The sequence below is a fragment of the Brachycentrus maculatus genome, unplaced genomic scaffold (assembly GCF_059751285.1).
Source record: "Brachycentrus maculatus isolate JH-2025_06_01 unplaced genomic scaffold, ASM5975128v1 h1tg000315l, whole genome shotgun sequence".
NCBI classification, from domain to species: Eukaryota; Metazoa; Arthropoda; class Insecta; order Trichoptera; family Brachycentridae; genus Brachycentrus; species Brachycentrus maculatus.
Genome location: NW_028281064.1, coordinates 2,871,403 through 2,892,717, shown reverse-complemented (window position 1 = coordinate 2,892,717; position 21,315 = coordinate 2,871,403). Strand labels below are relative to the sequence as shown.

At 35.4% G+C, this 21,315-nt stretch overlaps 2 protein-coding genes across 3 annotated transcripts; one reads left to right on the top strand and one right to left on the bottom strand.

Annotated features, from left to right (window-relative positions):
* Positions 1 to 1,953: 1,953 nt before the first annotated feature.
* On the bottom strand, positions 1,954 to 17,512 carry LOC148304488 (cell division cycle protein 20 homolog). 2 transcript variants are annotated; one of them, XM_088268221.1, is made up of 9 exons: positions 17,006 to 17,512; positions 13,921 to 14,036; positions 12,326 to 12,523; positions 10,119 to 10,212; positions 8,431 to 8,660; positions 7,145 to 7,291; positions 5,884 to 6,159; positions 4,950 to 5,149; positions 1,954 to 4,553 (listed from the first exon to the last, which is right to left on the bottom strand). In XM_088268221.1, the coding sequence occupies exons 1-9, from the start codon at positions 17,292 to 17,294 to the stop codon at positions 4,460 to 4,462; spliced, it is 1,644 nt and encodes a 547-aa protein (XP_088124347.1). In that variant the 5' UTR covers positions 17,295 to 17,512; the 3' UTR covers positions 1,954 to 4,459. The 2 variants fall into 2 exon arrangements, with proteins under 2 accessions (XP_088124347.1, XP_088124348.1); XM_088268222.1 differs by having other exon boundaries at positions 17,018 to 17,512.
* An 800-nt stretch (positions 17,513 to 18,312) lies between these two features.
* Positions 18,313 to 20,636, top strand: LOC148304487 (caspase-8-like). The gene has a single exon (XM_088268152.1). It carries the CDS (start codon positions 18,473 to 18,475, stop codon positions 19,991 to 19,993), a length of 1,521 nt encoding a protein of 506 aa, XP_088124278.1. The 5' UTR covers positions 18,313 to 18,472; the 3' UTR covers positions 19,994 to 20,636.
* Positions 20,637 to 21,315: the final 679 nt, after the last annotated feature.

Here is a 21,315-nt window from a genome sequence, read left to right as displayed (position 1 = left end):
TATCTGACAAATAGTCAATAATTTGACCAGATTTTTTGTCAATTATATCCAAAGTTCAATAAATAGAGGTCCATTATATCAAGGTTTTACTGTATTAAATAAATCAGCAAACCTAATATAGTTACATACAGTGATGTTTTTAAAAACTTGTCTTGTTTTCTTCCAGTGGATTATTTTCCTTGCTGCTATATACATACCACAAGGTTTATAATACACCAACAATTGGTTTTTGATCATGTAATAACATCACAATTTGTCCATTTTTCCACCATTCAAATTATAGAAACTTGAATCCTTGCTCCTTTGCAGATTTCAATAAGAAAAGTACCGTTTTTTGATTGCGTGTTTTTTATACATATTAATTTATTTTCTAATAAAAAAAACTATGTGAAATCACCCTATATTATTTTTAAAAACTTTCTAAGACTAAAATTGGATACCTCTATGAGTTTAGCATGTTAATAATTTAATTAATCTTTAATAAAAGAAGGCATTATCTTAATAAAGTAAAGTACTCAAAACAAATATTTTTATTTCAATTGGTATTAAATTATTTTATATTAAAGGTATTCAGATGTGTTAGTCCAAAATACAGTGCCTTCTAGATAATACATTCCTGATGTGTACAAACCACTTTAAGAATTGGTTTACCCATATCATCCGATGTACTGTTTCTAAGATGCACACTAGTTGATATTTGTTATAAATGGATTGCCAAAATGTGAATCTGACAAAACGCAATACATAATGCTAGTGCAATGGTATTTATTTTTATTTCTTGAATGTTTTTTGCAGATACATTGTGGCACATTTTATAAACTTTACAAAATAAAACAACTTTGCTTTAACCATTTTTAATTGATTAAAACAAAGATGTTTTATTTTATAAAGTTTATTTATATTATTTTAAAATCCGTCCCAAACACAAAGAAAAAAGGCTTTTTTATGGTAAATTTAGGTCACCATTCTATAAGTGATTATTTTTACCTTCAAACTGTCAAAGTGATTGTGGGGTCTTAAGGGTGTACTCTCAAAATGCAATTATACGCGTCCGGTTGCGTGAGAAGCCACACGTGTTGTTCACGCACAATTGATTTTTTTTTAAATTACCTTACCTTCCAATAACTCTTTTCTTTTCAAAACCATACATTTATTTCCAAGAAAACTTATTTTTCTCAATGCAGTAAAGGTATTTATTGTAACTGCAGACATTTGGTAGAATTCCATTTGAAATTTTTGGGTAATACCATATATCCAAAATTAATCAAGGTTATTGGATTGAATTCAGACAGTTGGTAGAATTCCATTTTAAATTTTTGGGTAGTACATATCGCCCACTCCTTTCAAGAACGTCATAAATCAAAAATCGTCAATTTTCAGTTGTGCATGTTTTCGGAATGCCCAGAAAATGTACTATATCCCAGCAAAAGAGGCATATTTTTAACTTAATATTTACCCGCTACAGGGCAGAAAATGTTGTTTTTGCATTTTGAAGAAAATGTATTGTTTACTTATTTTTTTAAATATATTAAATATTTTTCAAAGGGAGAAAAAAACATCAGGTTTTACCTAAAAAGATCTGTTGCACAGTAAAAAGTTCAATAAGAGGCTTGATATTTATTTTTAATACACTATATTATATTTTAAAGCATTAAAAACATTCTCCTGAAAAATCAAGTTTTTTGATTTATGACGTTCTTGAAAGGACTCAGCGATATGTATATCCAAAATTAAACAAGATTATTGGATTGAATTCTATTTTTATTTACATATATTTGATAATATGTGACGCGTTTCGTCTTCTGAAATACCAACGATTAGTCAGTGTTTGATAATGTCTATGTAATAAGACGAAACAGTAAAGGTGCTGTAAATGTTACCTGGGTGTAAAGAAAATTTAGTTCCGGATTATCGATTATCCCATCCCGCCTTAATGAAACAAGTGAATTATTGAAAACTCTTTATTACATACTTATGTATAAACATAACACATTTCATTAATTTTAGTAATATCAAAATGCAAGAATAAATTAAATGTATGAAAAATTAAACATTAAAAATTATGAGAACACAATATATAAATGATTAATTACAATTTGAATAAAATTACATATCATATCTCATGCAAAAAATAATAAATTAATGAAGAATAATTTTTATTTTAAGTTTTACTTAGTAAATATATATGTCACTATTTCTTAAAATCTATTGTGACGCATCATTTTCAAACATGTGGAATGCATCAAAACACGTGTCACAATAGATTTTAAGAAATAGTGATATTTACTAAGTAAATCTTAAATTAAAAATGGATACATTTTACCACAAAGTGACTGCGGAATCAATTAATGAAGTATACTTTGTTACGGACCTCTTCCAAATAATTTAATTTATTAAAATTCTGGTACATAATCAGTGCACATTGGCGGGCTTATTGCTCAGAAGCAATATCAATGTAGAAATACATTTTTTAAATACCTCTTAGCTTAATTTTTTTGTGCATAGTGCATTTTACACGAGTGACATCTCAAAGTGCTTAAATAAAGAATTACATATTCAAGTTGCAAATCTATTGAACACAAATAAACATTTATACATATGACTTATTTAAAATATTAAGAGTTCACGCATTCACTGGGTGTAACTGACATCAAATTTAAGGTAGAGGAAAGGCAATTGAGATGGTATGGGCACATAAAATAGAGAACCTGAACATATTGTAAACCAGGCGATCGCCATGGATCTTCCTCGAAAGACATCTAGAGGAAGACCAAAAAATTCATGGGTGCTACAGAAATATAACATGATTCGAAGGCATGGCCTTATTGACGTTGTATATGATAGGACCTACAACTTGAGAATGAGGCGAGCTGACCCCAGCAGTCTACGAAGACAATAAGTTGGGATAGAGCCAGGAAGAAGAAGACTTTAAAAAATATTAATTGTTTTGATTAATAACAACTTAAACAAAGACAAAAAACTCATACAAATATATTATATTATTTACTATAAAAAATTAACATTTATTTCAGTTTGTTTGTAAATGTCCCTAGGGTGCAAAACTACTACATATTATATAAAAAAATAAAAATAAATTGCATTAAATAATTTTTTTAAATGTTATATATATTATAAGTGAGATTATCTCACATTTAAGCAGTCAATATTCAAGTATTCATTGTGAATAAGATAAATATTTTTGAGATCGTTCATATGCTGGTAAAACATTATTTCATTGTTTAAAAACATTATTTCAAAACATTAAATAAATATGCATGTGTGTGAATAAAAAAGGTGCAGTTTTCTACTATAAAATAATCATTACTGTAAAGTTATTAATAAAAAAAAAAGTTAAAAATAAAATTAAAAGTACAATGGTAAAAATGTTTACATCAAATAAAAATACAAACGTTATGTCAATAAACAAACAAAACACAAAGATAAATATCAATCATTAATTACGTCAAAATAATTAGAGGATTCAATGATTTCTTTTAAAACCTTTTGGTACCAAAATCCGATATATCGGCTTTCGGTACTCTAGCAAGAAATACTGGATCCGTTGAATCCGATGTCATGATTTATAAAAGTATCAGATACATTTTGGACAGTATGTTAGGGATTCTTTCAGGGTTGTTCAAAAATTTTCCATTCATATTATGTTTTTTATTTAAATAAGTTACACATCGAAATTTAGAATTTTTGTTCATTTACATCTTACTGCTGTAAAATTACAACAATTGAAGTTACAAAAATACTAAGGGAAATGAGAAAAACCAAGAACATTAAACCAATTTTGTTTCCGCAAAAAGTAAGTTGTGTAAAGCTCTGATATTATTAAAAAATATACATTTTTACATGTCAAGGTTAATAAGCAATATGCAATAAATTGATACAAATAAAATACATGTACTGCATTATTAAAAAAAAAAAATTGTTAAGTCATTTGATCTCCAGTGTTATACGTACGGGATAAAAAGGAGACGGAAATTAAGCGAGCAGCATTTACTTGTTAGTCATTTAATTGGTGAATTTTTAAAACGTTGCATACATTTAGTTAAATAAAATCCGAGAGATTTTCGTCATGTCGAAGATAAAACAATGACACAGAAAATTTATAAATTATCAAACAACTTTAACTTTTGAATTATTCATGTTTAAATCGTGGTTTTTCTGGCATAGTAACCCGAAAAGTCCTGCTAATCAAAGGGTTAAAAAAAAATACTTATTTCTTTAACTCGCCTCAAGGAACTAATGTCACATTTGTTGTGTGTTCATTATTATTAAATTACAAGGCATTTTTCAACAGTATGTTCCATGGATTGCTTTTAATTATAACTGTTGAAGATATTGTTTAAGAAAGAGCAAAATGGAATTGATGTGTTTCAATGAATCCTCTAAATTTAAAAAAATGCTATTGCATAATAGCTAAAAAGTGTCAGTTTATTTTAAAAAAAATTCATCGAATACTTTGCTTGAATATGCTCTTTGCAACGGTCACTTCTTGGGGTTTCTTGCTCTTGGACGGATCGGGAACAAAACATTTCCATAGTCTATAAAAAATAAAAATAAATTAACCACAAACCTGAAATACAAATAAAAGTAACAAAAAAATAAGGAATACAAATACAAATACAGTAGAACCTCTCATAACGAACATAATTTGTTTCAAAATCTTACTAGTTAGGTGAAATATTTTTAGATTTAGACTGGCGCGGAAGTCCCAGCTCACAAGTTAATGTCGTGTAAAACGGACTAGACCTTTCTCTGTAACTCGCTATGAGAAATGTCACTTGTTAAGGGAGCAACTTTTTTTTTCACTTTTTTTTGTCACTCGCTATGCGAATTACTCGATATGAGAGGTTCCACTGTTTTGTATATAAGATTCTGGAGAAATGACGTAAGATCAAAACAAACAAAAAATAAATAAAGACAAGTGAATGCTGTACCGGAGGGTCTCGTCAGCTCCCGCGCTGAGGACGGTGGTGCCGTCGGGCGACATGGCGAGGTGCAGCACCCTGGCCGTGTGCCCCGTGAGCTCCGCCACCCTGCTCATGAGCGGGTACTTCCATATGATGAGCTGGTTGTTGGCGTAGCCGTGCCCGGAGATCAGCTCCTTGTACGTGTGCGACCAGAGGATAGAGCAGACCTGACAAAGTGAATAGTTAGCATTTATATTAATTGAATAAAGGCCATCTTATCAAATGTGGAATAAATATGGAGTATCAACCAATATTTTATAGCTTTTACCAGGGCTGTGGAGTCCGAAAAAAAATATGACTTCGATATCTATATTTACCAACAACACAACTCCAACTCCACGACTCTTGACCCAAAAAAAATCAATTGGGTATCGGGCTGTGGTCCCGTGGTTAGTGTCGCGGACTCTTAAGTTGACTTTCTCGGTTTGAACCCACTCTACTACAATTTGATACCTATTTCTAATAATGAGCCGCTTAGGCTCACAGAAAGTGTATGAAATTGAAATATTTATGTAAATAATAACACAAATTTTTTTTTTATTCAAATTATCAGGGAGTTTCCTACGTTTGCGTATAGCTGTTTTTTTTGTTATTGCATAGGAAACATACCTCTGATCTTTACTATTACAAAAATTAATAGAGAAATTGAGAGAATTTTGTTTCTGTAACGTAATGATATCAACACGTGGACGTGACCAATGCAGAACGATGACTGGCAAAAAAAATTCGCGCAAATTGCATGCAAGCAAAATAAGAAACAAATTCTCCTTTTATTTCAATGTAAGAAAACCCTACCTTAATGATATTAAGTGGTTAATATTATTATTAATACCACATACTAGGATCAAAAGTATGGGTTTGCGATAAGAGCTCCTATTGCATAGGTTAGTAGTAAAGTAACCTGGGACTTGGCGTCCACGGTGTTGATGTTGGCGCCCGTGTTGACGTTCCAGATGCGGATGGTGCGGTCCGCGGTGCCGCCGCCCGAGGCCAGCACGCCGGCGCTCCAGGGGCACCAAGCCAGCCCCTTGACGGCCGCCATGTGCTGGTTGAAGCTGTGCAGCGGCTGCGCCTGCGCGTGGTGCTCCCCACCCGCCACGGCCCACACGTTCAGTAGGTTGTCGTTGCCGCCCGACGCCAGATACCTGCCGTCCGGCGACCACTTCAGCCCGCACACCTGATACAAAATAACCTTTAGCCGCCCAGTGGTCCTTTAAAGGTGGGGACTGACCGGAGAAATTCGTCGTAACATAACGTCGTAACATCGCTCGCGGTGAGCACTCCGACTATGGATGGAGCGCTTGGCTCACCGTACTGACTATACGAATGCTTACATTGTAACGTGTTATGCAACAAAAAGGCTCCCGTCAGTCCCTACCATAACACGTTCACTGCCTTTAAAAAAAAAGTGATTTCTTTAAAAAATACGAGATTTCTTTTCTTGTTTCCAGTAGTAATAAGAAATGACAATGACATAATAAGGCAAGTAACACAAGAATGTGACAGCGAAAGTGAAGAAAGAGGGAAATTGGAAATCAGCATGAGTAGACAAGTCTAAACAATGAAAACCTAATAAATATAATTTGTGTCCAATATATACAAGGTAAAACACATTAAGGGTATAGCTTCCTAGGTGGAGCATATGGCTAACACGAGACATCTCCAAGTCACTCTGTGCGCCATCTCCTTGGCTTCCCTCGAGATCATCTCGAAGTTCCGTTGAGTATAGTCGGTGAATGGTCTTCAGCGGCCTTCCGGGGCGCCAGAATCCTCAACAATGTCTACCTTCTCCTCTTCAGGACTTCCAGTATGAGGGCCTGTGGGGTCTTCTCCTCACATCCTCATTCCTGACGAAGTCATATCACTTTACACCCAGTATTCGCCTCAGGCACCTTTTTTCAAAACTTGCTAGTTTCTTGCTTTGAGCTTTGGTGAGGTGCCACGACTCACACCCATACAGCAGCACTGTTAGAATGCAGGCGTTAAAGAGAAGACACTTGGTTTTTGTCGAGTAAAGCAATGAGTCTCAGACATTGCGAAAATTTCACATTCTATAAAATAGTTATTATCGGAAGAGCATCATTCATTACATGGAGGATAAGTTCTATTTTTACAGCTATACTAACAAAAGTAAATTTAATCAGAAAAGAAAGTATTATTACCTCTTGCGAATGTCCATTTACCGTGGAGACAATGTGATCTCTCTGTCTGACATCGTGGTGAACAATGGTCCCAGATCTACTACCAGAGGATAGAATGTAAGTATTCCAAGCTAGTGATCCAACACGCCCAACGTGACCCTCCATTATCTGGAAGATTTAAAAAAAATAACCTTATGAGAACTGCGAGACAGGTAAAATTTCCAAAGGTTTTTCACGGAAAAAATCAAGTAACAGCAATCGTCGAACAATCTATCCATAAATAATATTTATGATATAGAGAAATTATGCAAGGCTGAGATAATGATTACAGCAAATAAATTATAAATAAATCAATGAATATAACACATGTTAACATTGTTAAACACACCATTTTTAGGCACCTAATAAACTTTCACAGAAACAGGGTTAGAGAAATTTGTTTTATATTGAAGTAAAAATGATTTATCAGTAGTCTACTTGCAAACAATGTTATGTTAAAATAAAAAATTTTTTTTGGCCAATGGCAGCAATTGGTAGAAAATTGAAAATACATAATAACGTCTATGTTTAACATAATCTGTCAAAAGTTGTTAAGTTGGAAATCTCTGGCGCTTTGGAGAACTCTCGTATTGCTGACAATGTCCGTCCAGGGTATTTGAAGCATTCTTCGATGCATCCACATCTCAAATGCCTCTAGCCCAGTGGTTGGCAACGTGTGGCTCGCGAGCCACATGTGGCTCTTTAAGTGATTTGTGTGCCTCTTTCTTTGTCAAATTCAAAATGACATTTTTCTTTGCATAAAAGAAATTAAAACTTTTAAATATGTACTTAAGTTTTATTCTGTCATCTTTACATCAAAATCAAAAAAGCACAATAAAATACACAAATCGTTGAATGTTTGAAGGTACCTTTATAAAATTTTGAGTAACAGATATTTAAAAAAAACTTTATTATTTATTTTTATTGTTTATTTTAATAGAAAAAGGCGGTATTCAAATCTTTTTCGGGCTGATTTATAAATCTATGATAGATGTAAAAATGTGCACAAAAAGTATCTCTGATTAAAAATCTGTTACCTAAAATACTTGTAGGTTCCTTTAAACATTCAAAATATTCAATTAAATTATTGTAAATTAGAACTTGGCTTCCCAAAAATTTCCAAACCGTTTTGCTACTCACGTTTGGCTCATTTGGTCCAAGAGGTTGCTGACCCCTACTCTAGCCGTTTACCCTACTCATTTTGGGGTCCCCAAAAAATTAAAAAATTTGAATACTATGAAATGTTTTTGTAGATTTCAAAATGTTACCCTCAGTCGCTTGATCTGCTCCGTGTCCCAGAGCTCGGTGGTGCCGTTGGTGACCCCGACGGCGAGGTGGGATCCGCCGCCCTGGACCCACGCCAGCGAGCACACGTGCTCCGAGCCGTCCAACGAGAGCAGTTGCTGTATGATGCCGGTGCCCGCATTCCACAGGTACACCGCATTTCCTAGCGCCACCGCCAGCATATTGGATGCACTCCAATCCAACAGGTTCAAATCTGGAAACAATACAAATCTGGCCTAACGCACTCTTATAACCACAAGTTTAATCAAATTGATTTTTTTACAAAATCTCGAACCTCCGAAATGAAGACTCTCCGATCCATAGCCGTAAACACATTGCGAGACCGAGTAAGAAATACCGACATTCGAAGCATGTGTAAGACGGAGGATATCGTGAGGTGGGGACGACAAAGAAGGCGATACTGGAAGGAACATAAAAACAGAATGTCAGAAGACAGACTTCCACGTATCGCCCTCCAAGGCAACCCTGAAGGACGCAGACCCCCGAAAAGATGGAAAGACAGCTGGGAGTCGACATCCCAAGAGCGACATGCGAAGGCACAAACAGATCCCTAGGATCTACATAAAGAAGAAGAAAAAGAAGATTTTTTTACTACCACAACCCTTGGGGTTAGATCTCCTCTTCCTCAGAATGTAGGACTTTCTATGACAACATATTCTTCATGGGCAGCGTCACCTAGGCCGTGCCTTTGAATCATGCTACCTTTCTGTAGCATCAATGAATTCTTTGGAATTGAATTCCTCTTGACCAGTGTTCTGCAAACTTTTTCTATTCAAGGTACACCAACCAAATTAAGAAATTTCAGGTGCATACTTACCATATTATGGTAACATATTTAACATATTATGTTTAATGCGAAATGTGAGCCTACTTAACTGAGCACAGGCAATAAAAATTTGGAGCAATTGAGTTATTTTCACAAAACTAGACTTTTTTCCACAGTACACCAGTGTGCCGCGGCACACACTTTGCGGATTAATGTTCTAGACGACTTTCATCTATTTCAAGGGCAGCCAATTTTATGGTCTTGAGAATGATCATCGTAGTGTCTTTGATAAAAAAGATATTTCATATGCCAATATGTACCAAATTTTATGGGTGTTCAAACTATGTACACAAAAACACCTAATTTTTGCATATTTTTTTCCTTTTTTCAATAATTTTCAATCTAAAAGAAATTCCAAATTTATTCACACAAATAGTGCATTATCCAGTCGGGAGAAAAATTTAATTTAACATAATAATAATAATAAAACCCTTATCCACACCCCAATGGTGCATAGGGCACTGCGTCATATAAACACAATGTTATCTTGATCGTTTACACATGAAGGAAAGTTGATCAGCCCTCCGCTTCAGGTACCAGTCCAGGGTAATATGGAACAAAAATTACAGTGCAAAAATCACTTGTATTTATTAGACCCCCCCTGGGAATCGAACCCGGGACCTCCAGAACGGGAGGCGGACTTAACATACTCTGCATATATACAAAGGGTTTTTTAATACATCATCTACACGATTCTTTTGAAATACAAAATATTGCCATGGAATGCAATTATTTTAGCTGAAAATTAATTATGTGGCATTTATATTACATTATTTTATGTTCATATGTATGTGTATAAAATAAATAGATTAAGTAAGGACTCACAGTAATCGTCAATGATATCGGGAGCGTCCAAGATTCTGTCAGGAGCTTGCGGAATGTATCTGCTATTTGCTTTAACAGTTGAGGGAGCTTTCGACTGCAAATGTATAAATACTTTTACATTACATAAGATACAATAAATGTGATCTTCAAACAGTGAAGACAAATCTGAATAACTGGATCATTGCTCGCTCTTATATAGATATATATATATATAGGGCTATACTGATAATAAATAAAAGAACTCCACCTACAAGACACAAGGTGGCTTGGTGGGTCTCTGCAAAAAGAAAAATGCTGTAAATATGTTTAAATTGTGATTTAAATAAATGTATATAAATAAAAAAAAACAATAAAAAAAGAAATATGTAACATATATCAGTAGTGTAAAGGCAAAGGGGTAAATCTGTCTGAGACCAAGTTTTACAGGAGAGCAAAAACAAACTTGTGAAATTAAATAACTCATTTGTTTTATGTATTTTTATACGCACATATCTTTGAAAAACTAAATAAGTATTGCAACTACAGCTATATCATTTTACTAGATTATGGAATATTTTAGACGTTTTATGGAACAAACTTAGAAAATGAAAAATTTGACAGATATACCCCTTTGCCATTACACCACCGATATATGTATGCACATAGATAAAATTATCCACACTTTAGGATAACTCGTTTTTAGATTTGTCCCACTGCGGTCATGTATCAAAATTTTCATTTTTCCCGTAACAGTATAAATAGGGCACCTCACTAACAGTGTGCACCATATATACACCAAATTATAAAATCGACAACATCGTAAATTATCTTTTTCAAGTCTAAAGGGATGCAAGTTGCAAGAGATAAGATGTGAAGTGTTGGCATGGTGTTTCAGAAACCTAAATGATGTAATGGTCAGCGTGTAATGTAATGTCCGAGTCGGAGCTGTAATGGTCAGCGTGTTTAGCTACCGTACTGGAGGAGTATTCCCAGCGGGGGGGGGGGGTTGAAAATAAAATTTTAATCATTGTAATGTGCATATCGCTCACTCCTTTCAAGAACGTCATAAATCAAAAATCGCGAATTCACAGTTGAGCATATTTTCGGAATGCCCAGAAAATGCACTATATCCCAGAAAAAGAGGCATATTTTTAACTTAATATTTACCCGCTACAGGGCAGAAAGTGTTGTTTTTGCATTTTGAAGAAAATGTATTGTTTAATTATTTTTTTAAATAAACTAAATATTTTTTAAATGGAGAAAAAATCTTCAGGTTTTACCTAAAAAGATCTGTTGCGTAGTAAAAAGTTCAATAAGTGGCTAGATATTTATTTTTAAAACATTGTATTATATTTTTAAACTTTAAAAACGTTCTCCTGAAAAATTAAGTTTTTTGATTTATGACGTTCTTGAAAGGAGTGAGCGATATGTGGCTAATAAGTTTGCAGACCACTGGCCTAGGGAGACAGTTCAGTTACTCCTGCCCTAACACAACTCTCTTCCAGCAGAGGATGCTAATCTGTGACCACTGGTACATGGTCAACTGTTCTGCATCTGAGAAGGTAACCATTTCATTAAACCTCATCATAAAGCAGCTTGTGGAGCACAGATGGGGGCTGAGCATGTGGCGGCACTGGAGCACAGTGCTGCGTTTACCAGCGAGCTAATCTTCATCTACATCTCTCCAAATTTTTTTTTTTTTTTCTTTCACCGTTTCTTTTCACTATTTTTATTTGTTAATTATTACTTTTATTTCATTTTATATACAAAAAAATGTTGTAAAACATATATGGCTGACTAAGTATTGCACCCACCACTTAAGTCAAGCTGGAATAAAGATTCAATATTACTATTATTATTTATTTATTGATTTGGCGTTTAATTTGTAGAACTCCATTTTAATTTATGTATTAATTTGAAATCAAACACAGATTTTTTGAGTCTACTAAGTTGTATTTTATTAACAAAAACACATAAAAAATTATATTGTGACAATTGTTTCGCCTTGTTAGGGCATTATCAAACGAATGTCTATTTTATGTGTTTTTGTTAATAAAATACAACTTAGTAGACTCAAAAAATCTGTGTTTGATTTAAAATTAATACATAAATTATTACTATTATTATTATTATTATTACATTTACGACATCTCAACACATGAATATGTAAGTGTGGTATTGCACACAGTGGCGGATGAGTGACAAGGAGAGTGTCAAATGCGTAATACCTGCGAGTAGACCACCCGAAGGGGGTTTTGGTGTCCCTCCGGAGCGGCGGGGGCCTTGCAGGTGTACTGCAGCAGGCGCTGGCCCTGCGGCACAGGGGCGTTCATGTTCTCGGCCAGCGCGCGGCGCATGGCCTCCTGGGCCTCCGTGCCGCTCTCCTCCTCGCCCTCTGCCTCCGCCTGCGAGGCTTTCTGCATCATCTGGACAAGTAACATAACTAACATGACTCCCATAATGCCAACTGTATGAGATCGGTTTCTCGGATGGTATGCTAAAATTAATGGCGAGCTACCTTCAAAACAGAAACCAATACGTCTCCTACGGTCTATTTGCATCAAGAGTCCTACAATACTTTCTCGGGTGTCCCGCAAGGCTCTAACCGGATCCATTATTGTTTTCAATTTTCATTAATAATATTAAGAATATAATTTTAAACTCACTGTTTCTATTATTTGCGGATGACCTAAAGCTTTTCTTAAAGGTGACAACTTTTGACGATTTTCATCTTTTCCAAGCAGATATATTAAATATATGTGAATGGGGAAGACGAAACAAACTAATGTTTAATGTTTCTAAGTGTTCGGTCACGTCTTTCACTAGGGCCCAAAAAACTTTATTTTATTGCTACAAAATGAACGACCAAAATCTGATGCGAGCGTCGAATGTTAGGGATCTGGGCGTTAGGTTTGTGAGTACCCATTTTGTGAGTGACATTTGACATTGAGTTTGTGAGTGACATTTCACGATCACATAGAGGCAGTCAGTGGTAATGCATTGAAAATTCTAGGATTTGTTCTGCATACTGCCAGGGTATTCGAAAATACCCGCGTGCTGAGAACTCTTTATACCTCCTTGGTGCGAAGTAGACTCGAGAGTGGCTCGATGATTTGGGAGCCACACGAGCTTAAGTACTCTCTTATGGTAGAGAAAGTCCAAAAGAAGTTTTTGAGGTATCTCTACATGAGAGAGTACGGCTATTATCCTTGGCTCTACCCGACTGAGTTTCTCCAGGGTATGCTTGGCTACAATAGTTTAGAGACTAGAAGGAATGTGTATTTGATTACGCATTTTTGTCGATTGTTGCGTATGGTATGATCGATAATCCTGAAATTATCCGGAGCATTGGTCTATACGTTCCCGATAGTTACCTAAGACAGCGTCGGCATAGATTGTTTCACATTCCTATACACAGGACCAACCTGCCGATGGTTATGCCTGTAGGAAGAGCTACCGCTATGTTGAACAATATCACATTGGATATTGATCTATTCCATGTGTCCGAAGGAGTCTTCCGAAGCGGGATTCTTCTACACATTTAACAAGAGTCTTCTTGCTTACTTTTTAATTTGTTTTTATAATGTATACGCCTTAAATGTTAGTTTGTAATGTATATATTTATTATTGAATAAATTGAATTGAAAAAGGTAATGTTTATACGAAGTGGTGCATCATCAGATGTCAACATATCAGAAATAAAAGGTAATGTTTATATGTAGTGGTGCATCATCAGATGTCAACATATCAGAAATAAAAGGTAATGTTTATACGTAGTGGTGCATCATCAGATGTTAACATATCAGAAATAAAAGAATCGCACCATGTAATGACACAAGTCAAAATTGGAGTTGGAGCGGGAGGGAATGAACCTGTCTGCTCCTCCACTGTTGGGTGTCTTGGATCCTTTTCTCGGGGTCGGGGTCGAAGAACTTCTACCTACAAATAAAGAAAAGAATATGTCAATTACTTTTGTACGACTGAAAATGACATTGTGTACTAAAACTTTTCTGAAGGAAAATATACTAATTTGCTGATTTTATTTTCAAATCAGAGATGAAATTAGGGAACTTGGCCAACTTGACATTATTTCCCAGGTTCTTGAAACTTCTCTTCTTCTTCTACTGCTTGGTGTAGGCCTTGTGGTCTGTTTTTAAGAGGGGTTAGCCTCCTGCGATGTCGATTCCCAGCTGTCGAGCTGTCAATTCATCTCTTTGGTGGTCTGCCCGGGAGTCGTCTACATTGGGGTTGGCCGTGCAGCGCAATGTAGGGGAGCCTGTATGGTTCCATTCTCCTCACATGCGCATACCATTGTCTCCTTCGTTGCCTTCCCCACCTAACGACATCTTCGATCTAACATATTTCCCTGGTGTTCCTTATTCTGTATTTTACTCTTGCCAGATATGCTTCATAGAATCTTCATTTCTGACACTCTAAGCGCGTTTTTTGTGACTAGGATGTCTGATCTTCTTTCAATCTCTTGCTTGCGATCTTCATCTCAGGATTTTTCCATATATAATTTTTCAGGCATCCTGAGATGGCTGCAGCCTTGTTTACTTACCCCATCACACAGATATTTGAACTTTTCCACCTTTTCTACTAAGACGCCATCCACAGTCAGGCTACATCCCACCGGGATCCGAGAAAACACGATGCTCTTAGTCTTTATAACTGATATAGTCATGTTGTATTTTTGATCCCATTCATGATAAGATTGAAGAGGAATGGACTCAGACTGTCGCCCTGCCTCATCCCAGTACCGACTCTTACAGGATTTGAGAGTTGACTGTATGCTCTGATTCTGGTGATTGTGTTTGAGTTGAGTTGCCTGATTATGTTGACTATTTCCGGGAGCGCTCCTCTTTCTGCCAATATTTGCGTTATATTATTAACCCATCGGCCGCCAACCGTTGGCGGTAGGTATGTTTTTACATTTGCAAATCAGCCGCCGTTTAAGCCACGCCCCCATTCGTGGTAGTTCATATTATAAAGATACTTTCGTGTGATATCTACAAATCAGTATAGAAAGCTTTTTGTAATGCATTAATTCTTATAATTTTAATACAAATTTACTGACGACACTTGACCAAAGATGTCCCTGTAAGGATAGAATTATCCTTTTGATTGAAATATCAACTAAAATCAGTGAGAAATCAAAACTTTACATCCCAAGAGTAATGTTTTATTGAGTTATTTTTTCAAGTTTTCATGTTAATTTATCACATTTCTGATCTAGACACACAATAAAATACGTGCATAATAGTTATATGTACCATATTTATTGGTAAAACAGTAAAAGTTATAATTTTATGAGATGAATTTGAACGCTGTTGATGCCGCAGCCACGCGCGCGGTGTCATTGGTCGGCTGCTGGACCGCGCACTAATAATAATAATAATAAATTTGGATAACTTATATGGCGCCATTTTCACAAAATAATACCTCAATACATCAAATGTTTAGCGTGCGGTACCTTTTTCTGCATTAAAGATTATTTCTATGTTTGTTCTCGTTTTATCAGGTGCAAAATATTAGCGCCTCCTTGTTTGACAACCCATATCACCTCCCCTCCGGGCGGGGCAACTTTCTTACTTGCGGGGATAAATTCAATTGGTGTCTTTATATACATGTTTTGAAAAAAAAACTGATATGCGGATGGGTTAAGTCTGGTTCCGTCAAACGCCTTAGTGAGGTCAATAAAGCATACCCATTCGGGCCTACTAAATTTGATAGCTTTTAAAACTAGCCTGCATTCGTATGCTTTATTGACCTCACTAAGGCGTTTGACCGAGCCAGACTTAATGATATAACGCAAATACTGGCTGAAAAAGGAGCGCTCCCGGAAATAGTCAACATAATCAGGCAACTCAACTCAAACACAAACACCAGAATCAAAGTAGATGGTAAACTCTCAAATCCTGTAAGAGTCGGTACTGGGATGAGGCAGGGCGACAGTCTGAGTCCATTCCTCTTCAATCTTATCATGGATGGGATTGTGGAGGACATTAAAGGACTACATAAAGGATACAGACTGGGAGATAAAACCATCGATGTTGTCTGCTATGCTGATGACACTGTTGTATTCGCTGAGAGTGGAGGGGACCTGCAACTTCTCTCGCACACATTTCATCTTGCTAGTCAAAAATATAATATGACTATATACGCTACAAAGACTAAGAGTATGGTGTTCTCTCTGATCCCAGTGGGATGTAGCGTGACTGTGGATGGCGTCTCAGTAGAGCAGGTGGAAAAGTTTAAATAGCTGGGTGTGGACTTGTGTGGTCAAACGGATCAGCGATGCGAAGTGATGGGGCAAGTAAACTAGGCTGCAGCCATCTCAGGATGCCTGAAAAATGCTTTGTGGAAAAATCCTGAGTTGAAGATCGGCAGCAAAATCAAGATTTACAAAACTTGTGTCCGACCCATCATGACGTATGGGATTGACAGTAGAGCGGGCACAGTTGGCACAAAAAACGCGCTTAGTGTCAGAAATGAAGTCTCTAACATCCACATCTGGCAAGAGTCTTCGAGATAGAATAAGAAACGTCAGGATCAGGGAAATATGCGAGATCGAAGATGCCGTTAGGTGGGGAAAGCAACGAAGGAGACAATGGTATGCGCATGTGAGGAGAATGGAACCATCCAGACTCCCCCACATCGCACTGTACGGCCAACCCTACGGTAGACGATCCCCGGGCAGACCACCAAAGAGATGGGTCGATAGCTGGGAATCGACATCTCAGGAGGCTAATCTCTCTTAAAAACAGGCAACAAGGCCTACACCAAGATGAAGAAGAAAAAGGAAGCTTTTAAAACTGAGTGACACGAAAGTTTTTTTTAAAAAAAAGAAGATAAAATAAACAATGAATACTTTAGTAAAAAAATAGGGCTAGTACATTCAGACTGACCTGGAGACTTACTCTTTGAAGGAGTCTTCTTTTTCTTCTCGGAAGGACTTCTAGACTTCACGTTGGCGGAACTCGAGTTCATGCTCTGATTAGAAGAAACCGAGAGCTTTTGGAATGATATATTGGAGCTCATATTCAGAAGACTGGAGTTGGTATTCTTCATGTTCGCCATGTTTATTTTAGAATTCTCGAGGTTTTTTTTCTGCCACCTTGGCATCGGACCCTTCGTCACGGGCCCATCCAATGATATTAGACTATTGATTTCATTAAGATAATTAAACTGAGCCATCTGTAAGCGAATCGGAGATCTTCCGAATTCAAAAGATGTTCCGCTGTGATAGACAAGAAAGCTTAAATCGACTGGAAATATGGTGATCCAAAAATGACATATAACAACTTTATAAAATAAACGTCGAAGGCGTTAAAATAAAAATTACAAAATGTATAAAACAAGTTTCAAATTCAATTTCGACCGTTGATGGTTGACATAGATTTTCGCAAAGATTGTCAATTTTTCTTTAATCCGTGGCTAGATAGAACAATATCAGTGTAACGTGTATGAAAATATTGAAACCTTGATATGCACATATGCACTTTATTACACTTACAGCAAAGACTATTTTAGTTTGTATTTATTTATAGGATATTGGTGATATTGATAGATTATTTAATTTCTAATATTGAGGTGGGGTTTGTTGTTATAAGAATAGCATGGATAGCGGTGGTATGGAAAAAAATTTAGAGTCATTAAAGATTCTCTCGAAGCCGGTAAAACTCAAATTCCGTAACCATGCGTATGAAAAGACGGAAACAATCCGTTTCCCGTGGCACATCTTGGATACCAAATATAGGTGAGATGAAGGAGAAGCAACTATTCTCATTGTTGTTGATTATTCGCCATGTATTTCCTTATATTAAAACCAGCAATGATAGTTGCATCTAACCTAGTGAATTTAAATATCTAAAAGAAAGAAAGAACCCAACTTTTATCTAAGATGAAATTGAGTAACGGAAGGATAATTAAAAGACTTGAATGCTTTATGTACCGCATCTTTATTGTTCTTACAACTCCAACAAACCCTAACTCAAAATTTAAAATAATAAGAGCTTGATAATTTTTGGCGCCCTAACGTGGGGATTGATTTTAAATAAATTCTCATAATTGAATTTGAATGTTGCGTGATAATTACCTACCATTGGAGAAAAATCCGTTATTAGGTTATTATCATAAATAAATAGTCTTTGGTTATTATCAATTCATGCCTTTGCTGCTTTGTTCTATGGAATCATCTGTCATCAGTGTCATTCAAATTAGTCATTGCTCTGTCATTTGATTAATTTTTGTGCTTGTACAATATAAATAATTAGTAATTCGTATATGTAATTAGTTAGTCTGTGCTCGTTACGAAGATCCACCGTTTACTATTTTTATGTTTTCGTGAAAATAGTTGTTCATTATTTTAAATAATGGAAAAAGACCAGCGTAATTGTTTATTCCCCAATCCGATAAGTTTTTCACAACTCGATTGTTTGGAAAAAGATTTGTGGAAAAATGAAAAAATATCTTTAATATTTTTGCTTTATTGCGACATCCGTGTTGCCCAGCAACAAATGTTGCTCGTTGCTAAAGCTCACGAAGTAAAAGAAAATGTTTCCATTGATCTATTGAGCAACTGGGCTCAAAAAAGTGGACCTCATTGGATGGAGCGGTTAGTTGAAGCGCTATTAATCATTCGAGCGAATAGCAATATCAAAAAATTGGGACTCGATTTAAAAATGCTCACAGACCACTTTTTACCGTCTTGTAAACATACATCACTCTTCATTCACCCTAAGAAAAAGTTTTTATATAATCTATGCGAGTCCCTCGGGAAAAGTGAAACAAATGCATTTATCACTGCCGTCTTCCAAGATTGCCCGGATATAACTTCCGATCTTTTGGACTCTGAATGCTTAGAACATTTCATTCTTAAGCTATATGCGTGCAATTATATTCCACTTGATACGCACACGTGCTGCGGTACTAGCAGTACTTCTGATAACAAACCTTCGGATGTAGGGAAATTATGTGCCGTATTGCAGAAATTAGGGTTAACGACTTACGCAAATGATTTGCAAAAAATTGGAACGCATTTTGATAATTGCGCATCGACAAAATCTGTCATGGAAAATCACTCGCAGAACATATCTACGCTCCTGGAAAAAGGCTTGACTAATTTAAGAGTGAAGAGTGACACTTCACTGGAAAAGAAATATAAAATAGATTATTCAGGAAAAGAAATTGGATTGTTTGTAATAATCAACCAAGTAAATTTTAAAAATGAATCCAATCCTGAGCTCGTAAAGGATTTCGATAAACGGTGGGGCTCCGATGCAGATGTGAAAAAATTAAAGATTGCCGCAGAATCTTTAGGGTTCTCCGTCAAAGTATATACTGACTTGAATCGGGATAAACTTTTATTGGAAATGAGGAACGTCTGTGCGAATATGGTGCTAGAGAGTCACTGCATATTCGCTCTGTGCATTTTATCTCATGGAGTCAACGGGGCGGTTCTCGCAGCAGATGGTGAGAAAATCGATGTAGAAGTCATAGAGAAAATGTTTTACGCTACAAAGTGTCCCAAGCTTGCGGGGAAACCAAAATTATTCTTTTTACAAGCTTGTCAGGGGGAAGACAAGCTACCAAAGTCACTCTTGCCGGCGATCGAAACTGATGGTCCAAGTTTCAGCATCCCCGATAGGTCGGATATACTTATATTTTATGCCACTGGTTCTGGTTTAGTATCGTATCGTGACCCTTTAAATGGCACGTGGTTCATACAAACCCTTTGCGATCTAATTTCTAAGAAAGAAGAGGAATTTGATTTCATCAAACTGTGTATGGATGTCAACTATATTGTTTCAGAGAAAAGTGACGACGGATACTCCCAAATGCCAGAATTCAAAACAAACTTGAGAATGGCAATTTATCTTAAAAAAGTTAAGTGAATGAAAATTATTGAAACGTTGCTACCTTCTTGATGATAAGAGCATACATTTTTATCATTATAATTTTTATTATAATTTTTTTTTTCTAAAATGATTTATTCGGCAGTCACCCAGTGAAAAGATCTTTATGCCAGAATTTTTACTATATGTTTACGATATTAAAGGTATTTTAGGCTGCATTTATATGATGCAGTGCCCTATGCACCATCGGGTGCGGATGACGGTTCGAAGAAGATATTATAGGTATACGATAGTTATACGGCAAGTAATGTTCAATTCCCACCAGTTGCAAAATAAGTTCAAGAAAGATTTCTTTCCTGTGTTAGAAGGTCTGGGTGTTTGTGATGTATTCTTCACATTTACCTCCCCTATCCTTAGTATCCTGCCTGCGGATAATTTATTGAAAGTAGACGCTTTGGAGGGTATTCCTTAAAAAAATATATAAAAGACGATGGTAGATGGTGGTTGTGGAGCATCCCAGGACTTACAACCTGGCATTTGGATGGCTTGAGTGATCACATTTTACACTTGTGTAATATTAACCATTCTGCCCATTATTTAACATTCATATTGCATTTATTTTTGAAAAACATATACATGCACTGTTGGATTCCTTTTGTAGGTTAGTTGATACTTGATAGATTTGGATATTTATATATATATATATATATATATATATATATATATATATATATATATATATATATATATATATATATATATATATATATATATATATATATATATATATATATATATATATATATATATATATATATATATATATATATATATATATATATATATATATATATATATATATATATATATATATATATATATATATATATATATATATATATATATATATAATTTTGTGACGTATATAGCATACTCCAGCCATGGGCCGCTCAGACTTTCATCTTCTTTGATAAAATTTCATAAATACATATATCTTCTTCTTCTTCTAACCTAATCTGCACCTAATAGTGCATAGGGCACTGCAGCACATTGACACAGAGTAATCTTGGTCCTTAACACATGAAGGAAAGATGAACATCCCTCCGCCTCAGGTACCAGTCTAGGGTAATATATAAATTTGATTTTATATATTAATATAAAAAATCTTACATTTTTAATCGTATTTTGTGACGCAATGTTATCTAATCTTATCTTAGTATTTCAAAGTAAACTGTAAGATTTTTTATTAATGTTTTACTTAGTAAATAACTCTATTTCTTAAAATCTACTGTGACACTTGTTTCAATGCATTCCGCATCATTTTCAAACACCATATACGGTTTTTGAAAATGATGCAGAAT